The 12,479-nt window shown below is 39.5% G+C and overlaps 1 protein-coding gene across 1 annotated transcript; it reads left to right on the top strand.

Annotated features, from left to right (window-relative positions):
- The first annotated feature begins 105 nt into the window (after positions 1–105).
- On the top strand, positions 106–12,386 carry itgb7 (integrin, beta 7). The gene is made up of 16 exons (XM_080423684.1): positions 106–206; positions 1,765–1,877; positions 1,986–2,062; positions 2,533–2,731; positions 2,966–3,136; positions 3,540–3,781; positions 5,406–5,561; positions 6,002–6,097; positions 6,209–6,298; positions 7,248–7,382; positions 7,971–8,167; positions 8,561–8,766; positions 9,498–9,708; positions 10,247–10,437; positions 10,679–10,839; positions 10,993–12,386. Exons 2-16 carry the CDS (start codon positions 1,814–1,816, stop codon positions 11,059–11,061), a joined length of 2,265 nt encoding a protein of 754 aa, XP_080279810.1. The 5' UTR covers positions 106–206; positions 1,765–1,813; the 3' UTR covers positions 11,062–12,386.
- Positions 12,387–12,479: the final 93 nt, after the last annotated feature.

Genomic DNA, 12,479 nt, shown 5'->3' with positions numbered 1-12,479 from the left:
CATGATTATTAGTTACTGTGATGTCCAAGGTCCAAGGATGGTTAAGTGTTTCAGTAAACAGTTGAGTTTCAGTACTGTAAGTCAAATCAAACGTCATCTCGCCGCAGAGGTACGTAGGAAACAGAAGGAGGAAGCATAGAGCAGACGGGGAAGATCAGCACCACCCATCAGTGAGCCGGTTACGAAAAAGTAAGAAACCAACAGAGGTGAGTAAAGTTTTAATACATTTTGATAGTGATTACAACCAAGGACGTGAATGAATTTCATGTGTTTTTGAATATATATTCATTGTGATGCATACTGATAAAGAATAACAGTTAATTCAAGAAAACTTGGAGAATCTTTTACGATCTCATGCGTCAATTTTAGAGACTTAGGCCAGTTCATTATATAAGCTGTATAGCTCTTCTAACGCAAAATGCATGTTGATGTACAATATGTGGCATGTATTAACCACATTGTATAGCCAGCCATTACACCCAAAACCAAATTAGAGGATTATTTTTTGTTTATTTTTTAACAAAAATATATGTAAATAGCAAAAATAGCAGATCTACAACCTCACAATGTATCACATCTCAAAGTGTTCTTCTTAGAAGTTTAGCTTTTTGGTTAACATATTCCCAATTTGAAATGTTATTTGGTTCAACAATCTTTATGTTCATATGTTTGAGCAATTTAGTTTTTTTTACTTCACTTTACTTGACACAATTATCTCAGAAATGGGTGTTAGAGAGTTAACAAAACGTACAGTACACACATGAGAATATACCAGCATACTGTGTGCTATATCCTGCTGTGCCAGCATCATACTGTGACCACAGATTTACATGTCACAGAAAAGCTCTGTGCAAACTGCAGTCTTTGGTATGTAAGTGACCCACTTCTCTATAGACTGCCTTTTTCTATATATTTTCTGAGAAAATAGTGGCCTCATGTGCGTAAATGGGTTTACTAACCTTACAGGAAGTGTGTCATGTATTTTAACCATTATCTTGTGGTAGAGTATTATGTGAATACAGAACTTGATGACTCAACATAAGGACACTTATGCCTATAGGGGCTGTGAGCAATAATTACATAATGGATTTTCATGAAACTTGGAGGGAATGATCAGTCGATTGCCCTCAAGAGACAATTTATGTGTTGAAATTTGTAAAAGGTCATGGTCACGATCAAGGTCATGGTCAAAATTATATAATCGGTCATATCTCAGGAAGAAATAGACTTAGAAAAAATGAAAAATGCATTGCATTTCTTTGTGTATATTAGATCAAGAGCTGTAATCCGTTGCCCTCTGCTCTGTGACATCACACAGTTCCGTCAAATGATGTCATAACGTACAAATTCTCTCTGTGAACAAAATAACTCAAGAATGGATGGGCAAATCTTCACAAAACTTGGTGGGAATGATCAGTAGGCTGCCCCAAAAAGGCCAAAGGTTGCGATCATAGGCAAGGGAAAATACTATATCTAAAGAAGAAATGGCATATGCCTTGAAGAAGGCTGTGAGCTGAAACATGTACAGTATACGGTGCTAAGTCCATTTATTAAAGGTTTTATTCATTCTTGCAAATTAGTGCTTTGGCATTTGTTGGGTTGTCACTTACTGATCACAAAGCAAAGTACAAGTTTAACCCCTCTCTCTTTTTTGGTCATTTGGAAATCTTGACAGCTGCAAATTGTTGGCAGAGGTATGTACTCTAACAAGTGCAATTTAGACACCTTTGTTGATTACTTTCCACATTTTCATCTGCCCTGCAGGTTTCTCCCTGCTCATGTTCCCTGAATGTAATTTATCTATGGACAGACAATGAATAGGATTGTTGTTCTTGTCACTGTTCTGCTACACTTTGTACAACAAAGTGAGACTCAGGGTGAGTGTCTGAGTAAAAGAATGAATAAACCTCCATATTTTTATATTTTTATTTGTCTGCTTTTATATCAGTCAAATGACCTTCTGTGTTAATCTGTGCTTGTATCAGGTCTCCAACGATGTGTGCCCAAGCCAACCTGCACAGCGTGCATGAAAAGTCCCGGTTGTGCGTGGTGCAACCAGACGGTAAGCCAAATGATATATTTAACAGTAGGCTGATAAAATTTTTATTATAAATAACCAAGCATTTACTGTACTTGTTTCTATAGTATGCTGATGTCATGATAGAGATCATGTATATTTGTGTTAGGGCCCTGAAATAGTAATCAGTAAAACATTATTAATTACAGACATGCATTGTGCCGGTTAAGGTACCATTGCGCTTTAAAAAAAACTTTGGTGACTCACTGCTTATCTTTGAGGCATGGTTGATGAAGTTTAAAACATGCCTTATGTATTGCTTGTGTAAGACATATACTGGTACACAATCACAATGTTTCTCTCTTCACCCATTAATAGCACAGCTATTAACTACAGTAAATATTTGTGATGCACGATGCTTTGGTGAAATGAATAATGGCCTTTTGCATTAGTTAGGTGAGAATGTAATTCAGTCAGTGAATGAAATAAAACTTAATGCTCCACTCTACTCATAGGGCTTCCTGAAGCCGGAGGAATCAAATGAACGCCGCTGTGATACAGAGGAGTCTTTAAAAAGCAGGCGCTGTGACAAGGAAAAGCACATCATTAACCCTGAACCAAAAATGGATGAACTGAAGAACAATGACCTCCGCCAGGACCATTATAATGTGATCCAGATTAAGCCACAAAATCTCAAATTCAAACTCCGAGTCGGTGAGCAATGCCCTGCTTGAGAAATGTATATCACTAACTAAGCTGCATTATATAGATGTCAGTGTGAATGGCTCACCATGTGCCACATGGTTTATGATTTAAAAGAGAAAATAAAATGTAGAATAAATCAAATGACCATAGTCACACAGCGGCCATTTTGCAGCCGTGTGAATATGGTCAGTTGAGAGTTAGGATGTATTTTCTGGTGATTACATTTTCCTTAACCAATCACAGGTGTCCCACAGACATTTAAAGTGTCATTCAAAAGAGCCGAGGGGTTTCCTATTGATTTGTATTACCTGATGGACCTGTCATTCTCCATGAGAGATGACCTGGACAAGATAAAAGATCTGGGTCAGCATATCATTGACACTCTTGGGACCTTCACGAAAAAGATTCGTATAGGTGAGAGCAGAGATTCTATTCCATTCTATTTGAACAGCACAGATAGCTGGGAATCTAATTCCTAGGCCTATCCTATCCGTTTGTGCCAATGTTGTGAGTTTGCTGCCATCTAAATGTAAAAGAATTGAGCTAATTGAGCTTGGTACACTGTGATGTAAGCAACACAGCTGCATCTATTCTAGACCTAATTTGGACATCACATTGACACACCTAAATATAACACCGCATTATTATTTGTAGGCCTATTAGCCACAGGCAGCTGTGTTGTAAACATCACAGTGTACCCATGTCAGCTAGCCCTTTAAGATGTTTACCTTTACCATGGCAGCAACTCACAAAATTGTCCTACAGTTTAGTTCCCATTTAAACCCTTTGCATGAATTCTGCTTGCTATATCCATTAGGTTTTGGCTCTTTTGTGGATAAGGTGGCCCTACCATATGTGAGCCAGGTGAAAAGTAAAAAGAAAAACCCTTGCCCTAGCCGGAGCACCACTTGCCAGCCAGCCTTCAGCTTCCAAAACATTCTTAGCCTGACTGAAGATGCCAGTGATTTTAAGAGGGAGGTCAGCAGGCAGGCGATTTCTGGTAACTTGGACTCTCCGGAGGGCGGATTCGATGCCATAATGCAAGCAGCTGTCTGCCAGGTAAGTTTGTCCTCTAACCACATTAATGCTGTGTCCCATTTTGGGAAAATTTCCAAATGTATTTAAAAAAAAATATATATTTGCAATCATCTTTAAAAGAAATTCAAAACTAGTGAAAATAGTAGATCTACAAGCTCACAACGTGCCTCAACATGATGTGAGCCAGTACATTGGCTGTTTACGCTATTTTGTTGGATGATGAAATATATAGGGGTTAAGTAGTTAAGGAAGTCTCGCTAGACAAGATTGAAAAAGCTATCAAAATATTCGATCTAGCTCAAGGCCTATTGGAGCGTGTTTTTAGCTGTGGCGGATATTTTTCTACTGTACCATTCATCCTAGGATATCATAACATCATAGAAAGGTAAGAAAACCGTGGTCCAAAATTCCCTTTTAATACCGTATACAAACTTTGTCCTGTCGCCCTCTTTCTCTTTTTATCTCCGCCAGGCCGAAAGTTCGGTAGGCAGAGATTATATTTTTGTCCCTGTCCGTGTGTAGGTCTGTGTGTACAGCTAAAGTCGGACACCGCTGGAACGATTGGCTTGAAACTTTGCATGCATACTCCCAGAACCCCTTTCCCATTTTTCTAATCGGCCTCATGGTGGCGCTATAACAGGCCACTTCACATTTTGCCCTATAACTCTAACAATCAAAATTGTGGTTGGGGCCTATTTCTTCTCCAAAACCGCGCCTTCCCTTCTGCCCACAGGGAGTGCCACAAACAGTTGCACCGTCCGTCGTACAAACTCTATTCCCCCCCTAGCCTGGTTCCATACCATAGACCCCGCCCACTCTCTGAGTGGACTGCCTCTTGGTCTGGTGTCGTAAATGTGAACCTAGGACTTCTCCGGTACAAACTGTATTGTCCAATGAGAGTCGAAGGTGGGCGTGGGGATCCCTTAGGATTGGTTTAGGGAATTTCTAATCCCCCCCCTTGTAATCGCCGACACATGGAGCCAATGTCAGACTGAAGCTCCACGCAGCTTCAGTCTGATAATCAGGCTATTATCCCCATGACACCCCATGACTGACATAGCCCTGGGTAGACTACCAGGCCTGGCGGGGATCTGTGGTCCGACTTGCACACTTTTCTTTAACTTAAAGTTCTCCATAAAGAGCTGGATGAATAACAGCTGGACCTAATTAGAACCATAAAGAAATTGGGTTGTAGGTTCCAATTCCATATGGTGGCTCAGAGCATCTGCCTGAAGACGAAAAGCCTAGTATCTCCCCTGGCCACAGGGCCTCCCCTTTAGGCTAATCGATAAGATGTTTATCTTTAGTGTCCCTTCCCACATGGGAGACCATGGTTCGAATGCCGGGTTACACATATACCCAGGTCTTTATTTAGTTGTCTTGTTCATTGGAAATTGTATGAATGTATGTCAAACTGTCTCTGCTCCTCCCCACAACATGTGGCACTCAGTTTACACATGCACTTTACACTCAAAGTTCCACAATGGAAATAAGCTCTTGAGCTTTAATGTGTTTATCCTTTTGAGCGATATACAAATACACGATACATTTATGCATATGCATTTTGTCCGTGAATATATATCAATCAATAAATACATCTAAATCACTTCCTCCATATTTTTCCTCTATATTGTTGTTTTTTCAGGATGCGATACGTTGGCACAATGTTACCCGGATTTTGGTCTATACATCAGATGACACGTTCCATATTGCTGGAGATGGCAGACTGGCTGGAATATATGAACCTCATGATGGGAAATGTCACCTCAATGGGAACAACATATATGATGGCACCAAATATGTGAGTAAACTACCATCGAAGCAGCAAATTTGTATTTTCAAAATATGTTTAACGTATCAAGATTATTTGTTCATGAAAGTGTTTTCTGTCAAAATATATCCCCAAAAAAAGTCAGTTCAGTAGGTCTCCCCATATCTATAGCTCTACTACTGAACAAACACTCTAGCAATGATTTTTATCGGAAACAAATATCACTTATACCCCGTTTAACCACATGAACCCTAGCAACCCTATTCTGGATATGTCATAATAAGTGAACATTTGGCAAAAACAGGCAAACATTTGCCTAAATTGGTGAAGATTCAGCAGAAATAGCAGATCTACAAACTCACATTACGTTACCACACGTTATGAGCTATTCTCGCCACTTGATGACAACAAAATTGGGTGTTTATATGACGTGTTTTCGCAAACAAATTTTTTCCCCCACGCATGTTTAGGACTACCCCTCCATCGGCCACCTCTCCAGGGTTCTCTCAGCCAACAACATTCAGCTTATTTTTGCTGTCACTGAGGAAATTGTCCCAGCTTATCAGGTCTGTATAAGAAAGGACAGAATATGAGGAGTTTCCATGTGACTCAGTGACTGACTGACATTTATTGGTGACTTTTCAATACCTCTCATCCAAGCATTCATTTTTGTTTAGGCCCTGAGTAAACTAATCCCCCAGTCGGTGGTGGGAGTTCTCAAGAAGGACTCCAGCAATGTGGTCCAGCTCATCTCGGAGGCATATAATGTGAGAATGTTAATGGTGTTCAACCCAGACCACAAAAGGCACCACTATAATTGAAGACTAGTTAATATACTGCTCCTAATGGTTAAGATGAATGAAATGCCGAGGATACATTATGTGTGTAAATGTAGGCTACAGTGGTGGACAGTAACTAATTACATTTACGTAAGTACTGTATACTTGTAAAAAAAAATATATATATAGCCTACTTTCTACTACATTTCAAATAGAAAGTGCATTGTGAGCTTGTAGATCTGCTATTTTCACTATTTTTGAAAATATCAGAATTTTCTTTTTACATTTTGGGGGAAATGTTCAAAATTTCAAATGTAGGCTACTTTGTAATTTGTACTTTTGAATACTTGAGTACATACTTTGTCCACCACTGTAAATGTACTTGGCAATAAATACACTTAATTTAACTTAACTAGTACATTAGATAAGCTACTGTATTTTCTTCTTTACCCCACACACACACACACACACGCACGCACGCGCGCGCGCACACACACACACACACACACACACATCAGGCTGCACACACACACACACACACACACACACACACACACACACACACACACACACACACACACACACACACACACACACACACACACAAACACACACACACACTCATAACTAGAAAATGTGCTCCTCTGAGCACATTTTCTAGTACTGTTCCTGATTAATCCTGATTAATTAATTAAAACAGCCAGTACCGTTCCTGATTAATCCTGTCTTACCTATTTATATTACATATTGTCACGTGTCACTTGACCAATGTTAGCTTGACCAATGTTACCTCACTTCAAAAAACATAAATGGCTTTGGGGGTGGGGGGGGGGACACACAGCGGGACGGGAACGAAAACATACTCTCCACCTCTGGCGGAGACAATTACATTGAGATATGCAGCCTTTTCACTTCTTTTTTTGTCTTTTATTTACAGAACCTGTCCTCCACCATACTACTGGAACACCAGGGGGCACCACAAGGCCTGGATGTCTCCTACCAGTCCCACTGTATTGACAGTGCCCCCTGGCAGAAGAAGGGAGAATGCATGAATATCAAGATCAATGAGCAGGTTTGTCTATAATTCCTAGAGAGTACATGTACTCAAGAACAATGTTGAGGTATATTTAACTTTTTTGGAGTATTTCCAATCATTGCTTTTACTACTACTCCACTACATCTCAGAGACAAATATTTTACTTTTACTCCACTACAATTACTTGCAAGCTTTTGTTACTACTAGTACTTTGTAGAATTTGATTATTATTACAAAACATACATTAACACTTCAGCCCTATATATACTTTGGCTATTTGATTTGAAAATTGCTGATGTACAAGCTGCACAACATGTCGCATCGTGATGCATTGTGTTTGGTACTTTAAGTATATTTTGATACCAAGACCTTTGTACTTTTACTCAAGTACATTTTGAATTCTGGACCTTTGCTTGTAACAGAGTATTTCTTCATTGTGGTATTGATACTTTTACTTAAGTAAAATATCTGTGTACTTTTTCCAAAACTGGAAATGTCACACATAACCACAAACTAAATGAATAATGAAACTGGGCAACTTGCTTTGGCCAATTATTATTACCTCCCAAGGTTGTTTTTTTTTTACATTGGAATGAAAAATGTCATATTGTCTCTTGTGTTCAGGTTGACTTCACTGTAAGGCTGAACATCTCGGAATGTCTTGAGAATGGAAAAGAGAGGGAGTTTCATTTTAAAGTTCAGGGCATCAGCGAGACCCTGAAGGTGGCTGTAGAGACCCTGTGTAACTGTGATTGTGGAGAGAAGGAGAAATCATCCCCACACTGCGACAACAAAGGAACACTCAATTGTGGAGTATGCAGGCAAGTCCCTACTCAGTAGAATCCTAGGCAAGTCTCTACTCAGTAGAATCCTAGGCAAGTCCCAACTCAGTAGAATCCAAGTGTTCATTCTGAGAGTAACCCATAAGGGATTGATCAAATACATTTTCTCTGTTGATATAAAATACATAATTATGATTCTCGTAGTTAATCATCCCAATAGCTTCCCTACTGGGGCAAACATTTATCAATTCGTTGTGAGCTTGTAGATTAGCTATTTTTGGCTGGTTAAATTGGTGTAGAAGGGGAGAAAAGGAGAGGGCCTAGTATGGAGCCCTGGGGGACCCTGGTTAACTTAGCCTATCTACGGCTTTTAAGTGGTCGAAGTGCTGCGTTGTGATTGTTTTTGTAAACTGTTTGACGTGTCTCCTATAGTTGTGACTCTGGTTTTGTGGGTCAGAAGTGTGAGTGCGAGCAGCAGAAGTCACTGGACTCGTCCTGCCAGAACAACGCGTCCCAGGTCTGCAGCGGCCATGGCATCTGTCACTGTGGGGTGTGCACGTGCCAGGGCGGCTACAGTGGAACATTCTGCCAGTGCGACGACAATGACTGCCCCAGATACAACAACATGCTCTGTGGTGGTAGGTGCATGTTTCATATGTTGCACATGTACGACCATCCAATGCATTTAACCATTTTAAACCCTGTATGTATACAGTACTTCATCCCCTGGGGGTCTAGACTAATAGGCCCCTTCCTTCCCATTACACCAAATCTCTTCGCTGTAAATAGCTGATCTACAAGCTCACAATGCGTATGGGTAGTACTGTACTGGCAGCAGTATTACTGCTACACAGTGGTGGAAAAGGTCTTCAAATGTTTTACTTAAGTAAAAGTAGCAATACCACAATATAAAAATACTCTGTTACAAGTAAAAGGGCTGTGACCAAAATGTTACTTGAGTAAAAGTACAAAAGTATTGGCATCAAAATATACTTAAAGTACCAAAAGTAAAAGTACAAAAAAATTGAAAATAGCAAATCTACAAGCTCACAACGCGTCGGCTATTTTCAAATAGCCTATAAAATAGGGCTAAAGTAGTTCATGTATGTTTTATAATATAATATTTATTTATTTATATCTGCAAAGTAACTAGTAACTAAAGTTTTCAAATAATTGTAGTGGAGTAGAAGTAAAAGTATTGAATATTAGAAATACTTCAGTAAAGTAAAAATACCTCAAAAGTATAATACTTGAGTAAGTATACTTAGCTACTTTCCACCACTGCTGCTACACATACAGCATTTACAGTAAAGATCTGCATACTGTATCTTGCAGTTTGGGTTTGTTTGACAAATTTTTTATTCTTCAGGAAATGGGAATTGTAAATGCAGCACCTGCACATGCTGGGCCAACTACACCGGCTCTGCATGTGACTGCTCCACGCTCACAAATGAATGTGAAACAGAGGGCAACAGACATTGCAGTGGGCATGGACGATGCGAGTGCAACCGGTGCCGTTGTAATCAAATTTTGGGTGACAAGCACTGCTCTTCAATAGTGAATGCTTGTCAAAACTTCAAGTGAGTATGATACTGTATACTGTATGTTATGCTGTATATCAAGATATTAACAATAGGCCATATCAATAGGTCACCCACGCAACAACCCGGTCAACTCTGGGTACACTGCTAGTAAAAAAGTGGGAAAAAAAGGAATATGAAACTGAGGTAGCTGTTTTTTGTTTGCTGTTTTTTTGTTTGCATTTTCATAATAATCGGTTCTTAGAGAGAGGGGACTGCTGCTCACATGATTTTTTATTTTTTCATTGGCAAACATGAATAGATATGACCATATATATGTACATACAGTATCTATCAAAAGGATAAGACACAAAAAAAGCTTGAGAGCTAATTTCCATTGTGGTCATTTGAGTGCAAAAAGGCACCACAGTGTCTTGAGACAAATTATTGTGATTCGGCACTATAATAAAATTGGATTGAATTTATCCAACCTGTATGAGCATGCCTTTAGAATGTACAATACATGTTTGAAATCAGGTATCTCTCATGGTAAAACGTATAAGAACAGTCATACGTTTGCCTGTTATTACCTCACCAGGGATTGTATTGAGTGCATATCAGACCACAAGGCAAGTGGTGAGGAGGAGGTGAGATGCAGCAAGGACTGCCACTCAGCAAAAATAAAATTCATAGGACAAGAGGAGCTCCCCTGCAGTACTGATGCTCTCATGTATGAAGTGAAGGCTTACCCTGATGGCAGCATCCTAGTCCGCTACACTGACCTACCCCGTGAGACATCTAATTCATCAAATAATCATTTCATTCCTGATAAACAGCCAGTAACCTATAAGTACACTATCTGAGCAATGTTTGTTTCCTAGCCTTGTAAAAGTTATTACCTTACTTATAGTAATAGCCACTTTTGCAATTTTATGATGGGTTCTCTGGTTCTTCGAATGTCATTAACATTAATAAAACAACTTGCATATTTGTAACGTAATCTCCTCCTTTCCATTTGTTTGTCTGACAGGTTCTATTGACAAAACATTTGCGATCATTGTCGGCTCTGTGTCTGGTATCATTTTCATTGGCATAGCAGTGATCCTGGTCTGCAGACTCCTGCTGGAGCTGCACTATCGCAGGGAATACCGCAACTTCATCCACGCTCAGAAAGACAGCAAATGGAACGAGGTGAGAAATGCAGTAAAACATGCCTCATTTTCTAGACCAGTCATAATAACTTAACTGTGTAGGCTAATGGTAAGATTTATTTTATTTTTTTATAAATTAAAAATATAAATGGATATGAATTTACAAATACATGCCTCACCTTTGTGATTTCAGGCCAACAATCCCTTGTTTCAAGATGCCACCACCACTGTAGTGAACCCGATGCACTTCGAAGATGACTAATCCAATAGCTAAATGATGAATTAATATAGCACCTTCTTTAAATCGAAGGAAACCATGCAAAGCACCAACTGGCTCATCGGGAACAGTTAGCGGTTCATTGTCTTGCTCAAGGAAACTTCAACAAACATCGAGGACCAGCCAGGGATCCAACCTGGAACCTTCCGATTCCAAGATGGCCACGCTACCTCCTGAGCCCACTGCTCAGTAGCTTGATTGTAGGAGCCTACACTTACTTGTCTGTAATTTTCCAGATCTTTGACCTTGCTATATGACTTCTTCTTCTTATATTATCCCCGCCAGGAGGCCGGAAAGGCAGAAGGCGAGCTCGAGGGATTATGTTTTTACTCTTTCTGTCTGTGCGTCTGTCTGTCTGTCTACGAACAGCTAATCTCAGGCCGTTGGACCGATCAGAGTGAAACTTAGCTTTTTCACACTCACTCCCAGTAGGCCAAGGAAGAACTGCTACTCCAAATTCTTTAAAGCGGCCTCATGGAGGGGCTATAACAGCCCACATCCCGCTTTGGTCTATAACTCTTGAACCTTGGGTTGTACAAACAAAACGTGAAGCGGTCTGTTATGGCACTACCATGAGGCCAATTTGTTTTCTTTTATAAATAGAGGTTCTTCCTTGGCCTACTGAGAGTGTGTCTGCAAAGTTTCATGTTGATTGGTCCAGCTGTGCCAGAGATTAGCTTCACAGACAAACAGACACACTGACGGACAGGCGCGAAAACATAATTTCCCCCGACGGTAACTAATATGTAACCTTTTCTCAATGCGTTTTAATTAAAATTCTTCAATACATAGCCATAAATAGCTCATGTGTTTCCTTCAATTATTTTAAAATCACAAAAAGATAAGATATGCATGCACTTAGTTTTATTTATGTGTGTGTGTGTGTGTGTGTGTGTGTGTGTGTGTGTGTGTGTGTGTGTGTGTGTGTGTGTGTGTGTGTGCGCGCGCGCGCATGTGCGCGTGTGTGTGCATGTTTGTTTGAATTAAAGAATACATCCTTATATAGCAGGCCTATATCGGTTTTTTGATTAGTGCGTTAGAATCAGGGTGGAAACGAAATGGGTACATTTACTCAAGTACTGTACTGTACTTGCTTTTAGCTGATTCTTTGGTTGATTTTTAATTCCTCACTGTATTGCCTATTTTAATGTTGTTTTATGCCTTTGCTTTTATTTTATTTTATTTTATTTTTGTTTGCTTTATTGTTAAATTGGTTCTAACTGTAATTGTATTCTTGCTCTGTAAAGCACTTTGAGCTGCATTTCATGTCATGAAAGGTGCTATACAAATAAAGTTTATTATTATTATTATTATTAAATACAAATTTGAGGCACTTTTACTTTACTTGAGTATTAAAAATGTTTTGATACTTTATAGGCTACTTCTACTCCACTGCATCTCAG

Source organism: Gymnoscopelus braueri (assembly GCF_963280865.1).
Source record: "Gymnoscopelus braueri genome assembly, chromosome: 3".
In the NCBI taxonomy this organism is placed as follows: Eukaryota; Metazoa; Chordata; class Actinopteri; order Myctophiformes; family Myctophidae; genus Gymnoscopelus; species Gymnoscopelus braueri.
This window is presented reverse-complemented; position numbering and strand designations above follow the sequence as displayed.

Bases quoted from the DNA above. Each gene is read 5' to 3' on its own strand.
- itgb7 (XM_080423684.1), top strand. From the start codon at position 1,814: ATGAATAGGATTGTTGTTCTTGTCACTGTTCTGCTACACTTTGTACAA. The intron at 2,732-2,965 runs GTGAGCAATGCC...AACCAATCACAG, and splicing joins CAAATTCAAACTCCGAGTCG to GTGTCCCACAGACATTTAAA. The intron at 8,168-8,560 runs GCAAGTCCCTAC...TGTCTCCTATAG, and splicing joins CTCAATTGTGGAGTATGCAG to TTGTGACTCTGGTTTTGTGG.